The sequence below is a fragment of the Nothobranchius furzeri genome, chromosome 17, assembly GCF_043380555.1.
Source record: "Nothobranchius furzeri strain GRZ-AD chromosome 17, NfurGRZ-RIMD1, whole genome shotgun sequence".
NCBI classification, from domain to species: domain Eukaryota; kingdom Metazoa; phylum Chordata; class Actinopteri; order Cyprinodontiformes; family Nothobranchiidae; genus Nothobranchius; species Nothobranchius furzeri.
Window position 1 is genome coordinate 32,097,326 of NC_091757.1, and position 22,849 is coordinate 32,120,174.

Below are 22,849 nucleotides of genomic sequence, written 5' to 3' on the forward strand. Positions count from 1 at the left end.
CAGCAGGAAACATGGCGCCTAGGTGGCACAAATGCTCAAAAGTTTGGTTATACTTTATGAGAAAGGGTGAACAGGGAAACTTGCAATAGAGAAAGAAGTAGATATTTGGAAAAAATGCAAAAGCAATTACACAAAAAATATTCAATAACTTTAAGTGAATGTTGTGTTTTTGACCCGCTTCAGATTAGTGAATTTCAACGCAGCAGCAGCAACGGTGACGTTTGCACGTCCTCTCCTGTTAATACTGCAGGTAACTAATCAACTAACACTGCCCATCATGTTAGCATCACACCTCCACACTAGCAGATTCCAGCAACTAAAGTCCAACATGCAGTCAACGTTTTCTTCCATCTTTCAAAAGCTACAGCAACCCTACACCGAACAAGAAAGTGACTCTGCCTTCACAAGGAGCAAAAAAGTGAACATTTAGAAAGATCTTTCTAAACGATTCCAGGTACAATTGATTATTTGTCATTAATAAACTGACGGTTATAATGCAGGAGACCGTGTGCAGCATTGAACTACCCAGGAATTGATAAGGAATTGCACTGATTGACAAAATCAACAATGACATTGATATTTATAAAAACTTCAATTCCCACCCTTAGCTAGGACCAATCCCTGCAACAAACAATGAGCCATTTCTACGGAAATCAGGCATGGGGGCAGTCTTCCATACACCGGCGAAGAAGAAGAAGAAGAAGAAGAAGAAGAAGAAGAAGAAGAAGAAGAAGAAGAAGAAGAGGAAGAAGAAGAAGAAGAAGAAGAGGAAGAAGAAGAAGAAGATCTTCTGTCTGCTCAAGTCCCAAAGAAAAGCCCAAGTCTACATCGACTAAAGTTGATGCCAAAGCTGTTTCAAACGTTTCTGAACCACCACCATTGTTGTTGTTTTGCTCCGTCGCAGCTCTGCCATCCTCGTAAAAAAGAACTAAAGCTCTGCCGTAATGGTGCTAAACCCACCCAACATCTTTCTACAAAAATAGAGCGCTGTGATTGGCCCGGCCTAAACTTAGCTCAAGTCCATGGTAGACCTGCTGAAGCTACAATGGAACACGGCCAGACCAACATGTAACACATAATCTTTTTCTACTGCTCCAGTTTGTCTTGATTTCTGGAGTGAGAAAGATGGCGGCACACAGTCATGCAGCGGCTTCTCAAGCTCCCCGAACTAAGCCTTACTTTTTAACAAATCTGAGGCCATTGCTGGTTCTGTGATGGATCTGCGTGTGAAGTACAGCTCGGTCGAAATCATTGATTTCGGAAAAAGCTCGACCACCACAATATCCCACAACTTAAAATCAATGCTTGGAAGACTGTAGCTTCTGAGAACCGCAGAGTGGCGTAGCAGAGCGTGAGGAGCAGCAGGCAAGAGGAAACGATGTGCCCGGAAACAGAAGAGAGGAAAACGGGTGGGCGCGCAGGCCCAATTAATGGCTAAGAAGCCACAGATTCCTACCTTGTTCCTGGCAAATGTCCGTTCCCTGGACAATAAGATGGATCTGTTATGCCTGAGACTGAGTGTTTATAAGGAGATGAAGCTCTGTGCTGTTCTTTGTCTCACGGAAACCTGGCTAAATAACAACATGCCGGATTCAGCCTTTCAGATCGATGGCTTCCAGCTGTTCAGAGCGGATCGCGACTACAGGTTGGGGAAAACAAGAAGAGGTGGACTGTGTACTTACGTGAATGGAGGTTGGTGTACAAACTGTGTGCTGGTGAAAAGCTACTGCTCCGAGGCAATAGAACTAATGACGGTAAAATGCCGACCGCACTATTTGCCAAGAGACTTTACAGCAGTGTTCGTCACCACTGTTTACATCCCACCAGATGCTAACGCTAGCGCTAATGCTAGGATAGCGCAACAGGAGCTATATGACACCATTAGCTCGCTGCAGTCAAAACACCCAGAGGCGTTTTATGTGGTTGCAGGATACTTTCATCACGTGAAACTGACGGACACTCTGCCAAGTTTTTACCAGCATGTCACCATTTCTACTCGAGGAGACAACTCGCTGGACTGTGTATACACTAACTTCCGTGGCGCATACAGAGCTCTTACTTGCCCCCAACTTGGCCTCTCTGACCACGTCTCCCTCCTGCTGGCGCCAACATATCGCCCTCTGCTGAGAAGGATTGGGCCAACAAAGAAGAGTGTCATTGTGTGGCCCACTGATGCAGCATCTGTGCTCCAGGACTGCTTTCAGTGCACAGATTGGCAGGTCTTCAGACAAGCAGCAACAAAAGAGGGAGAGGTGGACCTAGAGGAATACACCTCCTCGGTCCTTGGATTCATCTCCAAGTTTACTGAGGATGTCACAATTACCAAGACAATAGCATGCTACCCTAACCAGAAACCCTGGCTGAATGCTGAGGTGAGAGGTCTGCCGAAAGCCAGGACGGTAGGCATAGCAAGAGCTAAAGCCACATACGCTCAGAAAATCCAGGGGCATTTCTCTTCCAACGATACCCGGAGCATGTGGAAGGGAATAAAGTGCATCACAGACTATAATACCAAAGATGCACAATGGCCGAATGACCCGTCTCTGCCAGATACACTCAAAAAGTTCTACGCCCGCTTTGAGGACCCTGACCCCCCCCTCACTCTGTCAGTTTCACTCCATTGCCTGGTGATACACCCCTTAGTGTGTCTACAGGTGACGTAATTAAAAACCTCAAAGGAATTAACCCTCGCAAAGCTGCTGGCCCTGATAACATCCCTGGGCGAGTACGGAGGGAATGTCCACACCAGCTGTCTGGGGTGCTGGCAGACATTTTTAACACCTCACTGTCTCTGGCATCCGTCCCCACCTGCCTAAAGACTGCCACTATTGTTCCGGTCTCAAAGTGCTCCACAGTGAAATGCCTCAATGACTACAGATCCATAGCTCCTACCCCTGTAGTCATGAAGTGCTTTAAGAGGTTGGTTATGGCTCACATCAAAAACTCCATCGACGTCACTGTGGACCCTCACCAGTACGCTTACAAGAAAAACCGGTCCACTGATGATGCCATCTCATCAGTGGTCCACACAGCTCTCACTCACTCCGAGAGCAGGAACTCATACGTCCGTCTGCTTTTCTTGGATTTTTCCTCTGCCTTCAACACCATCATCCCACGGACTTTGGTACAGAAACTCTCCACTCTTGGACTGAGCCCCATAATGGGGAACTGGGTGCTGGACTTTTTGACTGACAGACCCCAGACTGTCAGGATCCACAACACCATCTCCTCTTCCATCACCCTCAGCATAGGCACACCCCAAGGCTGTGTGCTGAGCCCCCTCCTGTTCACTCTGCTGACATATGACTGCTCGGTGAGACATCCCAGCTGCAATATTGTGAAGTTTGCGGATGACACAACAGTAGTATGAGGCATTACTAACAACGATGAGTCAGAGTACAGAGAGGAGGTGGAACATCTGGTGCAGAGAAAATAATCTCTGCATCAATGTGAAGAAAACCAAGGAGATAGTTGTGGACTTCAGAAGTAACCGGTGCCCCCCCCCCCCCCCCCCCCCCCCCCCCGTACATTGGCGGAGTAGCTGTGGAAGTAGTCTCCTGCTATAGGTACCACTGAGGACCTCACATGGAGCACCAACACTTCCTGGCTTATCAGGAAAGCTCACCAGCGTCTCTACTTCCTTAGGAAGCTGTGGCGAGCTGGACTTGGGAGCTTAGTCCTGAGGTGCTTTTACCATGGTGCAGTGGAGAGTGTCATGTGCACCTGCATCACTGAGTGGCACAGTAGCTGCACTGTCGCTGAGAGGAAAGCTCTGCAGAGAGTGCTTAGGGCTGCAGGGGCGTGTCCAGGGAGTGGCCTGGGGTAGCACATGCCACCCTTGGAATCTGATTGGCCACCCCAGGTGCCAACGCACTAATTTCTCTTTAAATAGACTTTTCATTGTCCACAAAAGGCTTGGGGGTTAAAAACAAAAAAACATAACCATTCGTGCCACCCATGCACAAAGATGTGCCTCACATGGGCTACCCCATTTTAAAAGATTTGGACACGCCACTGTAAGGCTGCCCAGAGGCTTATGGGGAGCGGCCTCCCCGAAATCACAGACATCTACACAACATGGTGTAGGGGTAGGGCCCTTAACATCATGAAGGACTCCACACACCCTGCACATGGACTCTTCCAACCCCTCCCCTCAGGCAGGAGGTTGAGGAGCATCCACAGCTGGACCACCAGGCTCAGAAACAGCTTCTTCCCTGAAGCTGTCAGACTGTTAAACTCTGGCCATGCTTGGTAGAGCTTAACACCCCCCCGAGTTCAAATTTCGTATCACAAGCATGAAAATGTGAACTGGTATGACAATAAAAGCTTCTTAATCTTAATTTCAATTTATCGCCCCAGATGCACCAAAATTACAGGCCTAACCCCAAAGTAAAGCTTGTGAGCTCACGAAGCATCGATAAGATCCTAGCTACAGGAAGATAAAAAGTAGAGGAGGAATCCAAACCTGTATGCAGTCCTGACAGATCACTTTATGAGCCTACACAAGAGAGAACTCCTAGCAGGATGTGATGACGTCCTCTGAGACTCTGAGAATACTGAGTGACTGCTCCACAAAGCAGGAGCAAATGGAAACAGCCAGCTGGGTGTCCTCCTTTGGGACTATGGTGATACTCTGATGCTACTGGTATTTACCTGACACAGGGCTGCTGACATTTCACACAAAACAAACAAACAAACAAAAAAAAAACAGTTTTATTCACAGTAAGTAGAATTCAAAGGGAAATGGAGAAGCGGGGTCATATTGGTAAAAGTGGTGCCTAAAGGGGATCGGATAACACCTCATGGGAGTTTATGAACAAACATTTGTTTGACTTTAGAAATGAAAAACAGGATATTCAAGATATTCTGAACAGAATCTGATTTTGCAAACTTAAAAAAAAAATCTGAGACGTTCAAACGGTTTTCCAGTCTGATTATGATCGTTAACAAAAGACAACATTTTTATAAAGCATTAATTTAACACCACTTACGTGATCCCTCTGAATGCTAATAAACTATAGCTAATAGAAAAGCTAGAATAATTCATAGATTTGATGCATAATAAATAAGAAAGTTTGAAATTTTAAAATCATTCTAATGAACGTAGAGATGTGAAGAACAGAGAAAGAAAGAAAAAAGGCCTGTTTCATCACCACATATTAGACACTTACCATCATTTCTTCACTTCCTGTTGTAAGGACGACTTCTTTTGGTTTAACTTGGTGAAAATAGACTTTTGAGTGTTGTACAACACACTAAGCCCTCCCCAGTATAAAGTAACTGGCGCTACAAATGTAGGGAGCATCATGACTTGATTACACAAAGATTTAAACATGCTGTGGCAGCATGGTTTGGTTTTCCAGGCATAAAAGCAGTCCTAAACAAGGCTACGCATTGTAAACATCCACTGAGTACACGTTTGTGTTTGACATGGACGTGCAAACCTCCCATGTTTCCACAGTGATGTGGATATAAACCAGGATTCTGATTACTTGCTTCACCAAGGCTGTTTCCATCCACACACAAAAGCTAAGTAGAAGCAACTGGAGGTGAGCTGAAATCTCCAAAGAGCTCCAGTCTGACACATCTCCACACACCGTCTCAACAAGCGAGCTTATCAGCATGCAGCAATCTAAACTGACTTTGCCGCAGCAACTCGTCACTGTTATTCAAATACACGGTAACTGATTGCACCCTGAAGGCACACCTGGAAGCAATATTCTAATTAAGTTAATCTGTGAAATCCTGACAATGTGGGTGTTCAGGTGGTTGGTAATCTGATATGAAAGGAGTCTCTCTGGATGAATACGAGAGAGCTGGCACCTGTTTTAGCAAAAGGTTGTGGAAAATTACCACTGTCGAACTATCCTCAGTGCACACAATTACAAATGACAGTGTTTGTCTTTCTCCTCATGAAACTCAATTTATTTCATGGTTGCGTTTTTTTCTGCTTTTGGTGATGGACTGTCAAATTATGTTTTGCTCATTCTCCCTTCGTCAGTAATTCATAGAATTTCACAGTTTTCGTCACCTTAATTACGGAAGTTTATGCTTCTGAAGGAACAAAAAGCCCATCATCCAGATGTTTTCTTTTGCCCCTGCAGCCGAGCTGTTGTTCATTTCCGTTTGACCACAAGTGCAGGGTTTGTGAAACAGTTTCAGGCAACATAACTAGAAACTTTGAAAGTGAGAATAGAAACTAAGAAATGAGAAAACAACTATTAAATATGTGAAAAAAATCAATTTAGGAGTGAAAATGGCCATTGCACCTTTAATAAAAGTTATCCCGTGTGCTAGAGTTTCACTTTCCTTTTACAGTTGCAGGAATAGTCAGCTGTGTATGGTTTGAGTTTCTTCCCAACGGTACACAAATTGTGTGACAGCAATATTAATTGAGTACTTGACCCACAGTTTGACAAACTCTTGAATAATGTCGCTACTTTTCTGCAGAGTGTGCAAACAAGGAGAATCCAGCAAAATCCAACAATCAGCTAAAATCCTAGCTGCAATCTAAAGGTGGATCAAACCCAGCGCTGCATCTGAGTCCACCTACATGTTCTAAAATAACTGGTGCAAAGCATTAAAAATGTAACATGTTTTTCTGAGCAGACAGTCTGACACTTCACCAGCAACCCTGAAACACTGCAAGGTTCCTGCCAGAACATCGCGTGTTTTTCCTCCTCTCTGTTATTTATGCATCGCACCATCAAACTTTTATGATACAAAACTTGTGACACGGAATAGATCAGATATAAGTAACTGTGTAGAAGAGAAAACAAAACCTTGTAATGGAAACACTCTCAGAGCTTCTCTCCTGTTTTACGTCCCCCCCACCCCCCCACCCCACACACACACACACACACACACACTGATGCCAAGGAGCTGTATGAAAAGTGACAGGCCTGCTACGTTTCGTCGTCGTGTCAACTAGCGGGCGCCTTCCGCTCCTTCTCGCTTCAATGAAGAGATAAAAGCCTATTGACTTGCCAGGCTACAGTTAATGCAAATTGTGCCTGCTATCAATGTATTATTTATAGGAAGAGTTGCAGACATTTCCACTGAACTGGAAGCTATGCTTACAGAAGATTAGGCATGCTATCTTATTCATTTACCAGAGGGTAATTGCTAAACTGTGGTGGAATTAGAAAATGTGAGCTTCCCCAAAGGTGTTTAATCTTGTAAACAGGTGGCTGCCAAATGCAGACGACTATCTTTAAGACCACATATGCAGCGGCGAAAATGAAAGATCACATCTGAGGAATTACCCAATGGTCCAAATAATCATACTTCTACTTTTTTCCACATAAAAATACACATTTTAGAATTTCTCTGTAAGCTGAGAACAGCGAGAGCTCCACGTTGTCCTTTTATAGCGAACGGCACCTCGCGATCATCGCCTCTCTTTAGCTGGGATCTAAAACTTTGTTATTCACAACTCCCAGTCACTTCATGTGGCGTGTGAATAAACACAGGAATAGCAGTCCTACCTTGTTGTCAATGTCACTTTCGCTGTCACACTGTAACAGAAAACAGACAAAAACAGGGAACGTAAGGAATTATTCATTTGGCTCCCCCACGTAGCATAATCAGTGCAGATGTTATTTTTGTGTGCAACCTCTCATTCACCGTCAGCTTTCAATGCAAACAGCCGAGGATGAAGGGGAGAAAGGAGAGAGTGGTCGTCTAAGAGAGTTTTTCAAGTTTCAAAAGGGGTACAGCCGCGCCGAATGCTATGCTGGTGTTTTTGTCACAATTTCAATGCTTAAATTCTCAAAAGGCAGAAAAACAAATAACGCTACACACAGGCTCCATTATAAAGAGCCTGTTCAGTGATTTTGCATTCAGCTGTGGCTTGTCATTTAGGCCTTTAAGTGTGCTTTAAAATTGGACGATAGCATCTCAAGGACACCGAGTGCTTGGGTTCTTTGAATTCTTCAACACCGTGCTTATTGAGTGTGGTACTTTAAATCTGCCTTGTGACAAGCCAGTCTTTAATTTCTATGTTAGATATCTACAAGGATAAAAGAACTGAATAGCAAGAAAAGTTGTTTTCTGGTCTATGCCGTGTCTGCCATGGCCAAAGGCCATAGTCTGAATAAAGAGAAGAGGTTTGTGGATTGGGTTCAAATGTCTTAAGAAGGCAGAAAGAAGGAAAGAAAGACAAAGAAAGGCCGTGCCAAAGGCAAATGGATTAAATAGTTCCATGGGGCACAGCCTTTCGTCCCTCGTGTATTCATCAGCAGAAATTATTTTTCATGCAAAACAAAAACACGATTAAATTAACACTAATCTATTAAACTGTGTAAATCTAAAAGTTAATGTGAAGTTACAGCAAAGTAAAGAAGAAAGCCCTTTCTCACGTACAACGTTCCTTAAATTCAGCCACAAGACCTTTCTTTTCCTACATTCATCTGTGGCAAAATGCTTGTGGTTGGTAACTCTGTAGCTGTGGAAACCGAAGCTGCAGAACACTCGGCAGGGTGCAGGAGGAGATGAGCAATTTAACTACAAGTCACAATAAAGAAAGGGAAAATCTGCCTTCAACCTGTCAATGAAGTCCCTGTGGTGACATATTAAAGTGGACCCTTTTGTTTGGATTTGACTCCCTGTCAAAGTGGGGGACAATGAGGAGGGAGCTAGGTCAACGGAGCCACAGCTCTTTATTGTGAACGAGGTGGGCCCAGAAGTATAATTAAGTAAGGAGAGTAATCACATCAATGGGAGAAAGTGTATGACGAGGGTCTCGTGATTCATTTTGCTATTCTGAGTCAAGAGTTACAGCAGAAGTGCTTACTGCTAGGTTATAGAGACATTATGAGGATCATGCCACTGGGAGGCTCTGAGAGTACATACTGCAAAATCTTAAAGTACATCTAATAATGTTAGAAGTTGTGGGTGTGTATTCGCAGGACTCTAGAAATATGATGTGCATGCCACTACAGGGGGGATGGTATGATATACTGCAATGCAAAAAGCAAACAATATTTTCTATTTTTAAAACTAAACCTAATTGGAAAAACCAGGTCTGACGCTTCCAAGACTCATCCAGTTTAACGCGAGATCTCATTTCGCCAAAAGGAAGGTGGTAGAAGCTGCTGCCACCTAGCAGTCGGAGGTGGAATTGCACTATACAAGGAAATACAGCAAATCTTTGCTTGTAAATTAAAATTAGAAGCAAGACACTGGTTTTAAATTTAGATTTAAAGTGACAATGTTTTTACCATTAATCTCTGAAAATATCCAATGAAATGATGTAGTAAATGACTTACATGATGCCCAGATGTTGAAAAATATTGGCAGTTTCATAACATTTAACCATAAAAATCTGTTCTAAAATACAAGGAGCGGGTCTTAGTCTCTGGGCGACACCATGATATTGGATGCCATGTTTCCTTCTATGGAAGTCTGTGAGGACAAAATGCATTTAATGATTTGTAACAAATGGTTGTAAAAATTTCACCATTAACAAAAATTGTTGCTTTACACATTTACCTCTTCACTCATTACCAGCGATGAAAGGGAATCTCATGTTCTTGTTATTTTGCTGGAGGTGCACTCCCAGGGATTTTTGACCCTAATGGCTATCCGTTAGTAAGGTCTTATTTGAACACAAAAATAATGCTTGCTTGCTTGCAGTGATTAAGGTATGTACTGCCCCATCACCAAGAAAACTATATACTGTCACTTTAATATTGCAACACAAAAATCACAATAATTCAGTGTATCACTATTTTCCTACATCCCCAATAAAAGTACTGTGCATGAATATTGCTTTTTTCATGTGCACATGTAAATTCCCTGCAAAGGGAAAAAAACAATTTAGGAAAGTTGATAGCTGATGCAATCATGTACGTCTGTTGATGGTGGGTTAAAATGATCCTTACTGCTGGGGCTTTTTCAGGTAAGCCTCCTCTACGGTCAGATTTGGTGTTGTTCTCATATTACCAACAGATCCTGTTGCTCTGAGGTACTCCCCAACGACCTGTACTAGGAAACTGTTCTTTTGTGTATCAATGATTTTTTGATGAATCCCATTTTAACAATAATTCCCCCCCAATTTATGATCCATGCCTAATTTAATGTGACATACATTTTTCTCTTAGTGTGAAATTATTTTATTTAAATAAACTAAGAGTTATTGTCTGTCTGAGTTCATAATAAGCCTCTATGAAATGCAAAAACTGTTACATGTTTGTACACTGAAGAATCACTATTACTACAACAGCTACAACTACTACTACTGTTAAAGCTACTACTACTACTAGTACTACTACAACAACTACTACTAGCACTACTATGTCTATAACTACTATTTCTACAACAAATGCTACTGCTACTAAAGCTACTACTACGACTACTACTACTGCTGCTACTACTACAGCAACAACAACTATTACTGCTAAAACTACTACAACAGCTACTACAATAATGACTAGTACTGCTACTAAAGCTACTACTACTACTAATGCAACAATTATTACTCCAAGAGCTACTACTTCTACTACTACTCCTACAACAGTTACAGTTAAAGCCACTACCACTACTAGTACTACTACAACAACAACTACTACTACATCTGTAACTACTATTACTACTACAACTACTACTGCTACTAAAGCCACCACCACTACTACTACTACTACTACTATGACTACTAATGCAACAAAAACTATTACTACTAAAATTACTACAACAACTACTACAATAACAATGACTACTACTGCTACTAAAGCTACTAATACTACCAATGCAACAATTATTACTACAACAACTACTACAATAACAACAAAAACCACAACTACTACTACAACTATTACTCCAACTACTACTAATGTAACAACAATTAATACTACTACTACTACTACTATTACTACTACTACTACTACTGCAACAACAACTATTACTACTAAAACTACTACAGCAGCTACAATAACAACAACTACTACAACTACTGAAGCTACTACTACTACTACTACTACTACTACTACTACTACTACTACTACTACTACTACTAATGCAACAAAACTTTTACTACTAAAACTACAACAACAACAACTACTACTAATGCAACAACAACAACAACAACTACTACTACTACTACTACTACTACTAATGCAACAACAACTATTACAACTAAAACTACTACAACAGCTACACTAACAACAACTACTAGAACTGAGCTGCAGCTACTACTACTTCTACTACTACAACTACTGCTACTACTACTAATGCAACAACAACTATTACTACTAAAACTACAACAAAAACTACTACTACAAATACAACAAATACTAATGCAACAACAATTATTACTAAAACAACAACAACAACTACTTCTACTACTACTTATGCAACAACTACTACTAATGCAACAGCAACAACAACAACTACTACTACTAATTCAACAATGACTATTACTACTATTACTTGTAATGCAACAATAACTATTGCTACAAAACTACAACAACAACAACTACTACTACTAATACAACAACAACAGCAACTACTACTACTACTTATACAACAACAACTATTACTAATAAAACTACAACAACAACAACTACTACTACTACTAATAATAATATAACAACAACAACTACTACTACTACTACTACTAATTCAACAGCAGCTATCACTACTAAAACTACAACAACAACCACTACTACTAATACAACAACAACAACAACTACTACTACTACTACTACTACTACAACAACTATTACTACTAAAACTACAACAACTCCTACTACTAAAACTACAACAACAACAACAACAACTACTACTAATACAACAACAACAACTAATAATAATAATAATAATGCAACAACAACTATTACTACTAAACAACAACTACTACTACTACTACTAATATAACAACAACAACTAATAATAATACTAATTCAACAACAACTATTACTACTAAAACTACAACAACTACTACTACTAAAACTACAACAACTACTACTACTACCAACACCACCACCACCACCACCACCACCACAACAACAACAACAACAACAACAACAACAACAACAACAACAACAACAACTACTACTACTACTACTACTACTACTACTACTACTACTACTACTACTACTACTACTACTACTACTACTACTAATGCAACAACAACTATTACTACCAAACAACAACAACTACTACTACTAATAAAAACAAATAATAAAAACCTCTTTTGTTTTCTCCACTTAAATCAGTGAGATGTTATTTAAAAAAGTAAAATTAATTATTCAATCTTGTTCTATGTAAATCTTACAGTAAAAAAAACAACTGTGTATTTTTTGAGCGCAGCTAAAAGAAAGACTGTTATCTCAGCACTTGTGGGCCCCTCTCTTTTACAAGAGATACGTTTAAACCCTAGGTGATGGAGATGAACAACCGGCTCGGTCTATTCCCTGGGCACTCGCTTTGCCTTGTTGTTGCGGCAGTAGCCATGACACTAGAGATGAGGCCTCATAAGGCTGGAGTTGGTGAGGAGGAAAAATAATATCAAAAGAGCCCAGCATGGTGCTTATCCTTTTACAAGAAGCATGCACTGCAGCAGAGCGTAAAAAGGAATACTATCTCAGACAGAGACAGAGACGCAGCACAGCACAGCAGGGGAAAGAGAGGCAGGTGGAAACGGGGGCGCAAAACAGTGAGAACAGGTGGGGGGATGCTATAGAAATGACGGCATGTGCGGATGAAAGTAATGTTAGACCAATTTTGTCAGTTCAGTATGTGATTGTCCTACTGAGCTGTTATACCTCGTCCAGTCAAAGCCAGGAAAGAAGCTGGCTTATACTTGTGATACAAGGTGTGACAGAAGGACACTGCCATTAAGTGTATAATGCTTCTTTAACTATCTGCTTGAGGAAAACAACTGTCTGCAAAAACATAACCACAAAAATGCTAAACCAGAACCACAAAGAAATGTCTTCCTGAGCAGGACGTCTGGTGGTCAGAAGGGACGTTGTTAAAATTGCAAAGCTGTGCTGCTCACTAAGCTGTCTGACAGGAGCCAAGCCCCTGGTGGTTTGTGTCTCACAGATGTTGACAAACCAACTCAAACTTCCCACCAACCCACACGTCTAAAAAAATGTAAGAATTCAGGAAAAACTGTCCATCTTGATAGAATCAGCGAGTACACCTGATGAAAGCTATCTACGGAGGGCAACAGAGGCTCGTCCCACAGCTTCCCACATCCTCTTAAACCCTCCTCCTCTCAGCCAACACATCAGACTGACGCATTTGACATTTACACAGCTTTCAACACTTCAGAGACAGGATATTTATTCCGCCAGCGGCCCCGGCTTGAGCCAGGCCGCGACCTGGGCTGTCCCCCATGACGACCCTGTAGCTCAGCCCCGAAATGAGGCAAAGACGAGGAGAAAGACAGAGAATAAAAGCGGAGAGAGGAATAGATGTCTGGATTCCACCGGACAATTCCTCTTGCAGATTCTGGTAGACATGCAAGGGGAAGACAATAAATGTCGCACCTCCTGAAGCACAATAAAATGACTGGCCAAATTAATCACACGGTTCCACTTGCCACGCTCAGAGGACATGTCGCCATAAATTCTGCCTCCGAGATAGAGGGAGGAACAGAAGAGGAACTTGCCCAGCTACGTAAATACTGGCGGGGTGTCAACAACTGTCTTCCTGAATACTGATTGCAACCCTTGACTTGCTGCAGGAAATGCAGGAAAAAAAAGCAACACAAGAGCTGCCAGAGCTGCTGGCATTTAGGTGTCACTGTCAATTCTTCCTAAAACAAAGCTACAAACAAAGCAAATAAAAACTGAAAAGGAGAACATATGTACACGAGCGTCTGTGTTGTGAAAATTACAAACTGTGATGAAATCTTGACTGGCTCAAGTTTCAAAGCGCGTTGGCACCAAGTCGCGGAAACGCATAATGACTTCAGATTTCACTGGAGGCAGGGAGACGGAGAGAGAAAGTTACTAATTGGTTTATGCCAAAAACATTGCTGACGCTGAAATAACTGCCACTGCAAATTCCTTGTCAACTGTTAGACAGTAATTTGTTTCCTCAATCCTTTAGCCAAGCAAATAAGATGCAAATATGCAGAAATTTACATGGGTATAGACAAGTAGCTCCAATATAGCTGGCATTTCTCCACGTTACCCTGAGATACCCCTGACTGTAAAAGAAGAGTTTTGACAAACCCAGGCCACCTGAAGTGAGAGCACACAGAGGAGGTAATGGTCCATTTAGATAGTTGAGGACCAAAGCATTGGCGGATGCAGGTGGGACAATAACAATTTTCTCCAGCAATTTCCCTCCTGTGGATGCTGGGATGAGGTGTGGGGACATAGGATCTGTGGCCATTCTGATGGGGCGTGGACGCGAAACCTCAAATCCACTAAGGGACATACTTCCAACATCAGCGGGGTGCCTGACAGTCTCACTGGCCTGGTGGCCTGGAGTCAACTCCTACTTCAACTCAAATGGAGAGAAAACAAACACAAAATAAAAACTAAATACAGCACTGTTTTCTTGCTTTGGTCTTTTATGACGGCAAATATGCTAACACCCTTCATCGTTGACATACGGTACAAAAAACACCAAACTAATAAAACAAGTGATTGGTTTTGACCCCGCTAGCTGTATCTGAAAGCTCCACCTAGCAGAGCGATCTGATCACAGGATCAAATTTATACAGCCATTTGACCCTTGACCCCCCCCAGAAGGCAGAATGGGAAGTCAGCTGATTACTCAGGGTCAACCTGGGAGCTCTGGATTAGGAAAGTATTGATCCCAGTGAAGATGTACGGCCCACAGGGAATGAGTTTGAGAGCAAAAGCTCTGCCGGGCAGAAATTATATCGACCAGCAGGCCTAGACAGGCTCTAACGCAAAACCATATTTGAGCTTGGGACCTTGGAGTTGGCTGTGTAAACAGACGGCTTCAGCAAAAGCTCTTTTTCACATAGAGATATTGAGAGGAGACGGAGAGAATAAGGGTGGAGGAGGATTGAAGAAGACAAGCTCAGGAGCTCCTTGCATTAGGCAGCCTCTGGTTTAGAGCTGACACACTTAAGGGAAGAGTCAGCGGGGGTCATGTAAATCAAGACAGGGTGAGGAAAGATATAGGCCTGACCTGGGGCCAAACTAAGCAGACTTTAACATTAGCCAGAGTCCATGTAAACAGCACTGAGACCTGGCAATGCTCTACTTCACTTCCATGCAAAGCATGCAGGGAAGTCTTAAAAAAGCGGGGGCTGCAGGGGTGCGGTGCGTGGAGAGATTGATGGTGATAGCAGTGCGGATAAACTTGAAGAGTGGTCCCCCTTCTTCACTAAATTAAATGACCAGCTTGTCCTTTCCAAATCCCTCAACCTTTGCTTTCAGCGGAGCCCCAGGGGAGCAACAGGACTGGCTCGGCTGCTGGTGTGATCCTTGGAGTGGTTTGGGAAGGGAAAAACAGACAGTAATGGCAGATGTATGAGGGAACTGGGAGCATTTATTCAACTCAGAAAGAACTGTTAGAAACCTAAAGGGACAGGGAATACTCGACTGTGCAATGAATATAGTCAAGACAGGAAAATGAGCACACAGCTGGGAGTGAAAGAGAACAAAAAGCTGCTGTTTTTCACCCTGTTATTCCTAACACCCTCCCCTGCTTCATTGTGTCTCAGCTGATTGTAGGACTGTAGCTGGTTTGGTGCCTCACCTCCTGAGGTAAGCATGCACACACACACACGTGCACAATCTTGAACACCTCCCTGTGTTTTGACATGGCCCCAGGCCCGGTGCTGCTGAGCCGCAGCAGCAGACACTGGGCACTGGAAATTTAAGTCGGGGCCTCAGAGAAATTAGGTGAGGAGGCAAGGAAATGGGATGTTGACTTGAACTGGCCCTGGGGGCAGCTGAGAGTCTCCCTGTGCAGCTCCGCTGGCTGCTTGACAGTTTGATGGAGCGAGTGGAGGCTTCCCCGCGGCCCAAGCCGCCGTCTCTAGCACTGATGTAGCTCAGTGAGGAACAGATTGAGCCTCCAGGCATTGCTCTGTTCTACTCTCTCCCTCTCTCTCCCTCTTTCCCTCTCCATCTTGCTACTGTTAACTCTCTCCCTACTCACTAATCCAGTCAAGCCAACAAACGGAGACATGTACACACACACACACACACACACACACACACACACACACACACACACGCGCGCACACACACACACACACACACACACACACACACACACACACACACACACACACACACACACACACACACACACACACACACACACAGCGTTTGCATATATGTACTTCAAGTGTTCTAATAAAGCCTCATCCTGTATACACTCATAAACGCATGGATTCACTAAAATGAGAGAGAGAGAGAGAGAGAGAGAGAGAGAGAGAGAGAGAGAGAGAGAGAGAGAGAGAGAGAGAGAGAGAGAGAGAGAACATTCCCTACTTCCTTCTCTTTCCTCGACAGTACCATGATGAGCACTGCAGATGCTGTTGACTGAGCTCTGGCTGAGGCGCAGGGAGAAGGAGGAGTAGAGAGAGGTCTGATGGAGGGAGAGGCAGAAGGAATAGAGTCAGGGGGCTGGCAGAGCACAGTCATAATGAAAAGAATCTGGCGGCAGCCCACTGTGTGCTGGTCATGAGAAACATGTGCTGCCGGGGGGCTCTACTGCTAATTTCAGGGGGCAGCCAAGCGTTTCACGCTAGACTTGTCATTGGGCCAGAGGGGGCATACATACGGGGTGACAGCAATTGCAAGAGGGCGGGTTGGGAGTTTCAAGAGGGGGTGAAAAGAGAGGGGGGAGGCTTATGCTCCTGTGTTCCTCCCCTGCTCCCCCATTCCTCCTCTGCAATGATCAAACGTTATTGTAGGGAGGGTACAGAATTACAAATGAGTGTCCTGTGGCAACGGCTGAAATAAATGCTCTCTTAGCTCTGCTCTTTCCTCACGTCAGAGGCTCAGCGTTCCTCCACTCCACAGCCTACTAGTGCTAACATGCTGCTTATTAACATGGTGTTAAAAATCGGTACAGAAGCAGAGTTACAGCAAGCCATACCATACCATACCATACCATACCATAGCATACCATACCAAACTATACCATACCATACCATACCAAACTATACCATACCATACCATACCATACCATACCATACCAAACTATACCATACCATACCATACCATACCATACCATACATACCATACCATAGCATACCATACCAAACTATACCATACCATACCATACCAAACTATACCATACCATACCATACCATACCATACCATACCAAACTATACCATACCATACCATACCATACCATACCATACATACCATACCATAGCATACCATACCATACCATACATACCATACCATAGCATACCATACCAAACTATACCATACCATACCATACCATACCATACCATACCATACCCACCATACCATACCATACCATACCATACCATACCATACCATACCAAACTACACCATACCATACCATACCATACCATACCATACCATACCAAACTATACCATACCATACTATACCATACCATACCATACCATACCAAACTATACCATACCATACCATACCATACCATACCATACCATACCATACCATACCATACCATATCAATGTATACCATACCATACCAGCCACAGTACGACAGGCATCCTCCTTGGAGGTTTTTAAGTCTAGACTAAAGACACACTATTTTACCCTTGCATTTTACAGTTAGCTGCTGAACGGGCTTTTTTACTTTACTTTACTATATTTGGAGGACCATGTTTCCATTGGTTTTATTGGTAATTCTTATTTTAGTTTTGGTTTGTTTTATTGTATTCTTGGTTGCATTTTTTACTGTTTCATGTGTTATATTTTTAGTATTGTCTGACTGTTCAGCACTTTGGTCAGCTGTATGGCAGTGTTTCTAAAGCGCTATACAAATAAAGATGATGATGATACCATACCATACCATACCATACCAGTCACAGTACGACAGGCAAATACAGCAAATCTTTGCTTGTAAATTAAAATTAGAAGCAATACACTGGTTTTAAATATAGATTTAAAGTGACAATGTTTTTACCATTAATCTCTGAAAATATCCAATGAAATGATGTAGTAAATGACTTAAATGATGCCCAGATGTTGAAAAATATTGGCAGTTTCATAACATTTAACCATAAAAATCAGTTCTAAAATACAAGGCGCGGGCCTTAGTCTCTGGGCGACACCATGATATTGGGCGCCATGTTTCCTTCTACGGAAGTCTGTGAGGACAAAATGCATTTGATGATTTGTAACAAATGGTTGTAAAAATTTCACCATTAACAAAAATTGTTGCTTTACACATTTACCTCTTCACTCATTACAGCGATGAAAGGGAATCTCATGTTCTTGTTATTTTGCTGGAGGTTGCACTCCCAGGGATTTTTGACCCTAATGGCTATCCGTTAGTAAGGTCTTATTTGAACACAAAAATAATGCTTGCTTGCTTGCAGTGATTAAGGTATGTACTGCCCCTATCACCAAGAAAACTATATACTGTCACTTTAATATTGCAACACAAAAATCACAATAATTCAGTGTATCAATATTTTCCTACATCCCCAATACAAGTACTGTGCATGAATATTGCTTTTTTTATGTGCACATAGCATATCATACCATACTTACCATACAATACACACCATACCATACATAGCATAGCACACCTTACTCAGTAACTTATATCCTTGGGCTATTGAGAACAAGCCCAGTGAGGGAAATACTTGACACTAATTAAAAACTAAAATCACAACTAAAACATAAATAAGGGCAAAACACATAGGAAGGCCAATTATTATGTGTTCAATTTACAAAAAGTAATTTAGAGATTAGGTATGAACTACTGAGAAGTTGGTGTTAACAGCTGACAGACGCTAGTAAAAAATACGTAACTGGCTGTAGTCTGGGAGGATCAAGTGAAAGATGAGCTGAGATGAAAGGAGGAGTGTGAAAGATGAAGTCTCTAATGAAAGCTGGGTGGGTGATGATAGATGGGTGGATGTGGAAAAGGTTGGAGGATTCTGAAACTAGTCGTCACATGAGAGAGTACAGGAGGGACGCGGAAACAGAACAAGAGACGGAGAAACGTAAAGAGAGGAGGAGAGAGGAGAAGAGGAGGCAGCCACATTGCACACTTCAGGCTGTGAATAATTTAAAGGAGCACCAGGGAGACGAGACGTAGATGAACACAGAACACTGGCAGCGTTTGACCCAGAGCTGCAGCTACATCAGTGCACATCACAGAGCGGAGAGCTCTCCTTGCTCTCCTTCTTCCTCCCCTGCCTCCCTCCCCTCTTTCTCTTTTCCCTCTTCTGCTCTTCATCTGCCTCCCTCTGTGTCGGAGAGGAAACAGCTGTACACTTTTCTTGTTCTGCCTCACATTCTATGAAACTCAACAGAAAGGCTGACAACTCTTGTTTCATAAGGATGTCTTTTCCTCCCTGCCCTGGGCATGTCAGCAGCAATGTAAGGACTAATGGCACCATCACAGAAAATCTACTAATGTCTTTCTATTCAAGATGTACATCCAACCAAAACACTGTGTGTGTCACATATCAATAGCGTTTTATTGGATTCCACCACTACATCCACCTCGACACTATAAGACATTGTGTGTGTGTGTGTGTGTGTGTGTGTGTGTGTGTGTGTGTGTGTGTGTGCTTGCAGCGGCACTGTGAGCAAAATGACCTGCAAACCTCAGACAGCAGCAATAAATAACTTCTGCCCCATGATTAGGCTCAGAAAGGTTAAACAGAGCTCATTCACGCCACCTTTATCAAGCTGCCATGAATCACCTCACCTGCTGAAGGGTGTGTGTGTGTGTGTGAGGGAGATGAAAGATCTGCTGGACATCTGTGCAGGGAGTGGCAGTTGGGCGGACAGAGGGCGGTCCGATCAACCCAGAAGGGAGGGGCCGTTTATTACTGTAATGAAGGAACCGTGGGACTAAGGTGGCAGACTGTAAATGACTGATATGCATGTAAAGTAAATCCGTTAGTTTGGCACAAACATCAACAGGAAGCTCGAAGTAGAAAGGAGATGGCACTCAAACAAAGGAGGAAGGAGGAGGGTTTTCTCTCCTGATTTTATCCCCCTCCCTCACATCTCCACCCTCTCTCCCTCTCTCTCTCTCTCACTGTCTCCTGCTCAGTCTGTGTGGCTGATATTAATGGGACATCCCTTGTTTGTAAATGTGCCAAGTTGTGAGCACCACTGTGGGCTGTCTATTATAGCAGGCCTCTGGGGCAGCGATTCCATATGGTGTCACATATGGCACTCAGCAGCATCAATTAACGTTGTTATAATACTGATTTTTATGAGCTGGGGCTTAACTCCTTTCCTTTTTTTAACCCCCCCCCCTCCCCATCGCTGACTCTTTGATTCTTCAAACTGAAAACCTTCAACAATCTGGGTTCTGCACAGTGAAGTAGAAGTCTTCAATGCCAGATTCTGAAAGCTCAAACGTCACTTTGTTCTTGCTATGTACCGTTTTCTACGGAGGAAGCGTAATGTTGTTACCAGTGTTGGAATTTTTTTAAGTTAGAGGAAATGAGAATCTGATCAGCAACATATAAAAAAACAAGAGTTAAAGGCAAAAGTGAAGCTGAGGACATTTTTGTATTTACGCAGCTCTGAAAACAAACATCTCGTTTGCAGCAACTAGCCCTGGTCACATTTGACCAGCATTAAGGACGATTATTGTGTTAAATTAGGCCTGTTTTTTTAATGCACAAAGCATCAGACGAATGTAAAAACAGAATCTGAGAGGCCTTTTTGTTCCCTGGAGCCTTTGGTGGTGGATCTGACAGGACGGGAACAAGAGCGTAGCAAAAAACCCCGCTTAGAAAGCTCCCAGACACACCATCCTTGTCAGCGGTGCCACAATTAGAGACTAGATCACTGGCGCTTCCCAGCAAGAAGCATCTCACCACCATTCCTCAATGGAACGCTTTCGTTTGACGAACACACTCAAAGAGGGGTTTTAAAACGTTTCGGATGGCTAATCACTCTCAGGATGAAAGACCCCGGCGTGTTCGTTTGTGTCAGGGTGGGGAGCTTCCCTTGTCGTTTCTCTGTCTCTGATTCTGATTGTTTTTGTTCGTTTCTCATGCAGCAGGCAGGCGAGGCAGCCAAGCTGGCAGGCAGCGCCGTTTGAAGGTGCAGTTTGATCCGAGCGCGGGCCTGATGCTTTGTAGTGATATTTCCAGCAGCACAGTCTCATTACTTTTTGACGTGAAAGATGCGTGCAGGGGTGGATTGTCATTTCATGCTGTCAAAAGTTCTATGTGGAGACGGAGACAGCAGTGGAACTTCAATGACCTGCATGGCTTTGGCTCATCAAGGATGAATATATTAAACCAAATATCACAGCTAAAACCCAATGAACCAGATCCTCAGAGACGCCTGTAATGTCCAGTCCCCGGGGTGTGGAGGAATCTCATTCCTCATTTGTAATCTACAAAAACATTACTAAAGCACTCCTGTACGTTTCACAACGCTTCTTTTAAAAACGGAATCTAATTTGACTGAAGAGAAGGATCCTACGGGCAGTAGACGGTGAGAGCTGCTGCGTGTTTTCACATAAGACAATCCTCGGTGGGTCCTCTTTCAGAAAAAGGGGGTTATGTTCCGTGAAGTTGATTTCACACCGACTTCATTCAGTGCAGCAGGAGAAATTTGCTCTGTGTGAGATGCTGCCAGGCGCTGATTGAAGCGACTGGTTACCATGCAGACCCCATCCTGTTGCTGGGACAACTGTCCTGAAGTGCTTCCTGGGTAATTTTCAAGGTCACTGGTTTGTGCACGCCTATGTGGTGCAGATGGGCCCACCCTCATTCAGGCCCCAGCAGGAGCTCTTTCATTAAGCCTGCTGAATGGCCTCATTCATCCCCTTCACCCCGATTGGTCACGCCGAGTCTCTGCAGAGGACCCAGGACAAACTTTTCTTCCTGATCTTCCATGCACCACCCATCTTAGTCATGCTTCACTTTTGTTCAGGAGCATGTGGTCTTTGGAAGAGCAGACCTAGATGGACTAAGGCTTGATTCAACTTAGTGACCGTTTTGTTTATTTTAAACAACTTTATTTAACTAAATAGGTTCATATTGACTTTATTTTAGAGATTTAATCTTGGTTTAATGACTTCAGCACACCGATTTATAAGGTAAAAACCACTGCAGCAGAATTCCAGCAGCACCGTTTCATCTCTAAGTTTCGTCCCTCTTCCTTAAGTTGCTTCAATGGGTGTAGCGCTTAAATAGGTTAGAGGGTTCTTTATAGCCTGGCTCCTTCTGGCACTCAAGCGAGTCTCAGACCAAGCCTAGTGAGAAGCGACTAATTGTCCTGAGTTGTTAGTGTGCCTGGAATGAGACCCACTTCAGTCAGTGACAGGGTGCACAATAATTTTGTTTTTCCTTTCCTCCGACCCTCTTTTTTTTCTCCTCCTAGCAGCAGATTTAGCCTCTCTGCTTCTCAAGCTACTGAGCTGTAAAATTAACTGGACAGCAGGCAGTATACAGAATGAGACCTGGCATCATGGACGCACTAACCTTGAGGAGGGCCACTGCTGCTGGCAGCACCTAAAGAGATGGAGACAGAACGTCAGCCATATTAGACTGAGAAAGGTTAAACGAGGAGGGAAAAAAGACCAAAAGGAGAAGACAGGGAGTGCCATCATGTTTGTTTATGAAGAAACAAATTGGCAGCTTAGTAAAGCAGCTCTAAATCACCGTTAGGTGGGCTTGCACTCTACAAACAGACAACAAGGCGTAAACCGCAAACAACGAAAACAGCAGCGTTAGAACGTATCTAACA

The 22,849-nt window shown here is 43.0% G+C and overlaps 1 protein-coding gene across 8 annotated transcripts in view; it reads right to left on the reverse strand.

Annotated features, from left to right (window-relative positions):
- Positions 1-22,849, reverse strand: part of fbrsl1 (fibrosin-like 1) — a 356,228-nt gene that overhangs the window by 86,514 nt on the left and 246,865 nt on the right. For 6 of the 8 annotated variants that reach the window (XM_054731281.2, XM_054731279.2, XM_054731286.2 and 3 more), the window contains exons 5-6: positions 22,585-22,614; positions 7,488-7,517 (exon numbers count right to left, since the gene is read on the reverse strand). The exons of 1 other annotated variant lie outside the window; for it this stretch is intronic. In XM_054731281.2, the coding sequence (XP_054587256.2) occupies positions 7,488-7,517; positions 22,585-22,614 (60 nt within the window). The remainder of the gene's footprint in view (positions 1-7,487; positions 7,518-22,584; positions 22,615-22,849) is intronic. One more of the 8 variants, XM_054731282.2, reaches the window with a different exon arrangement.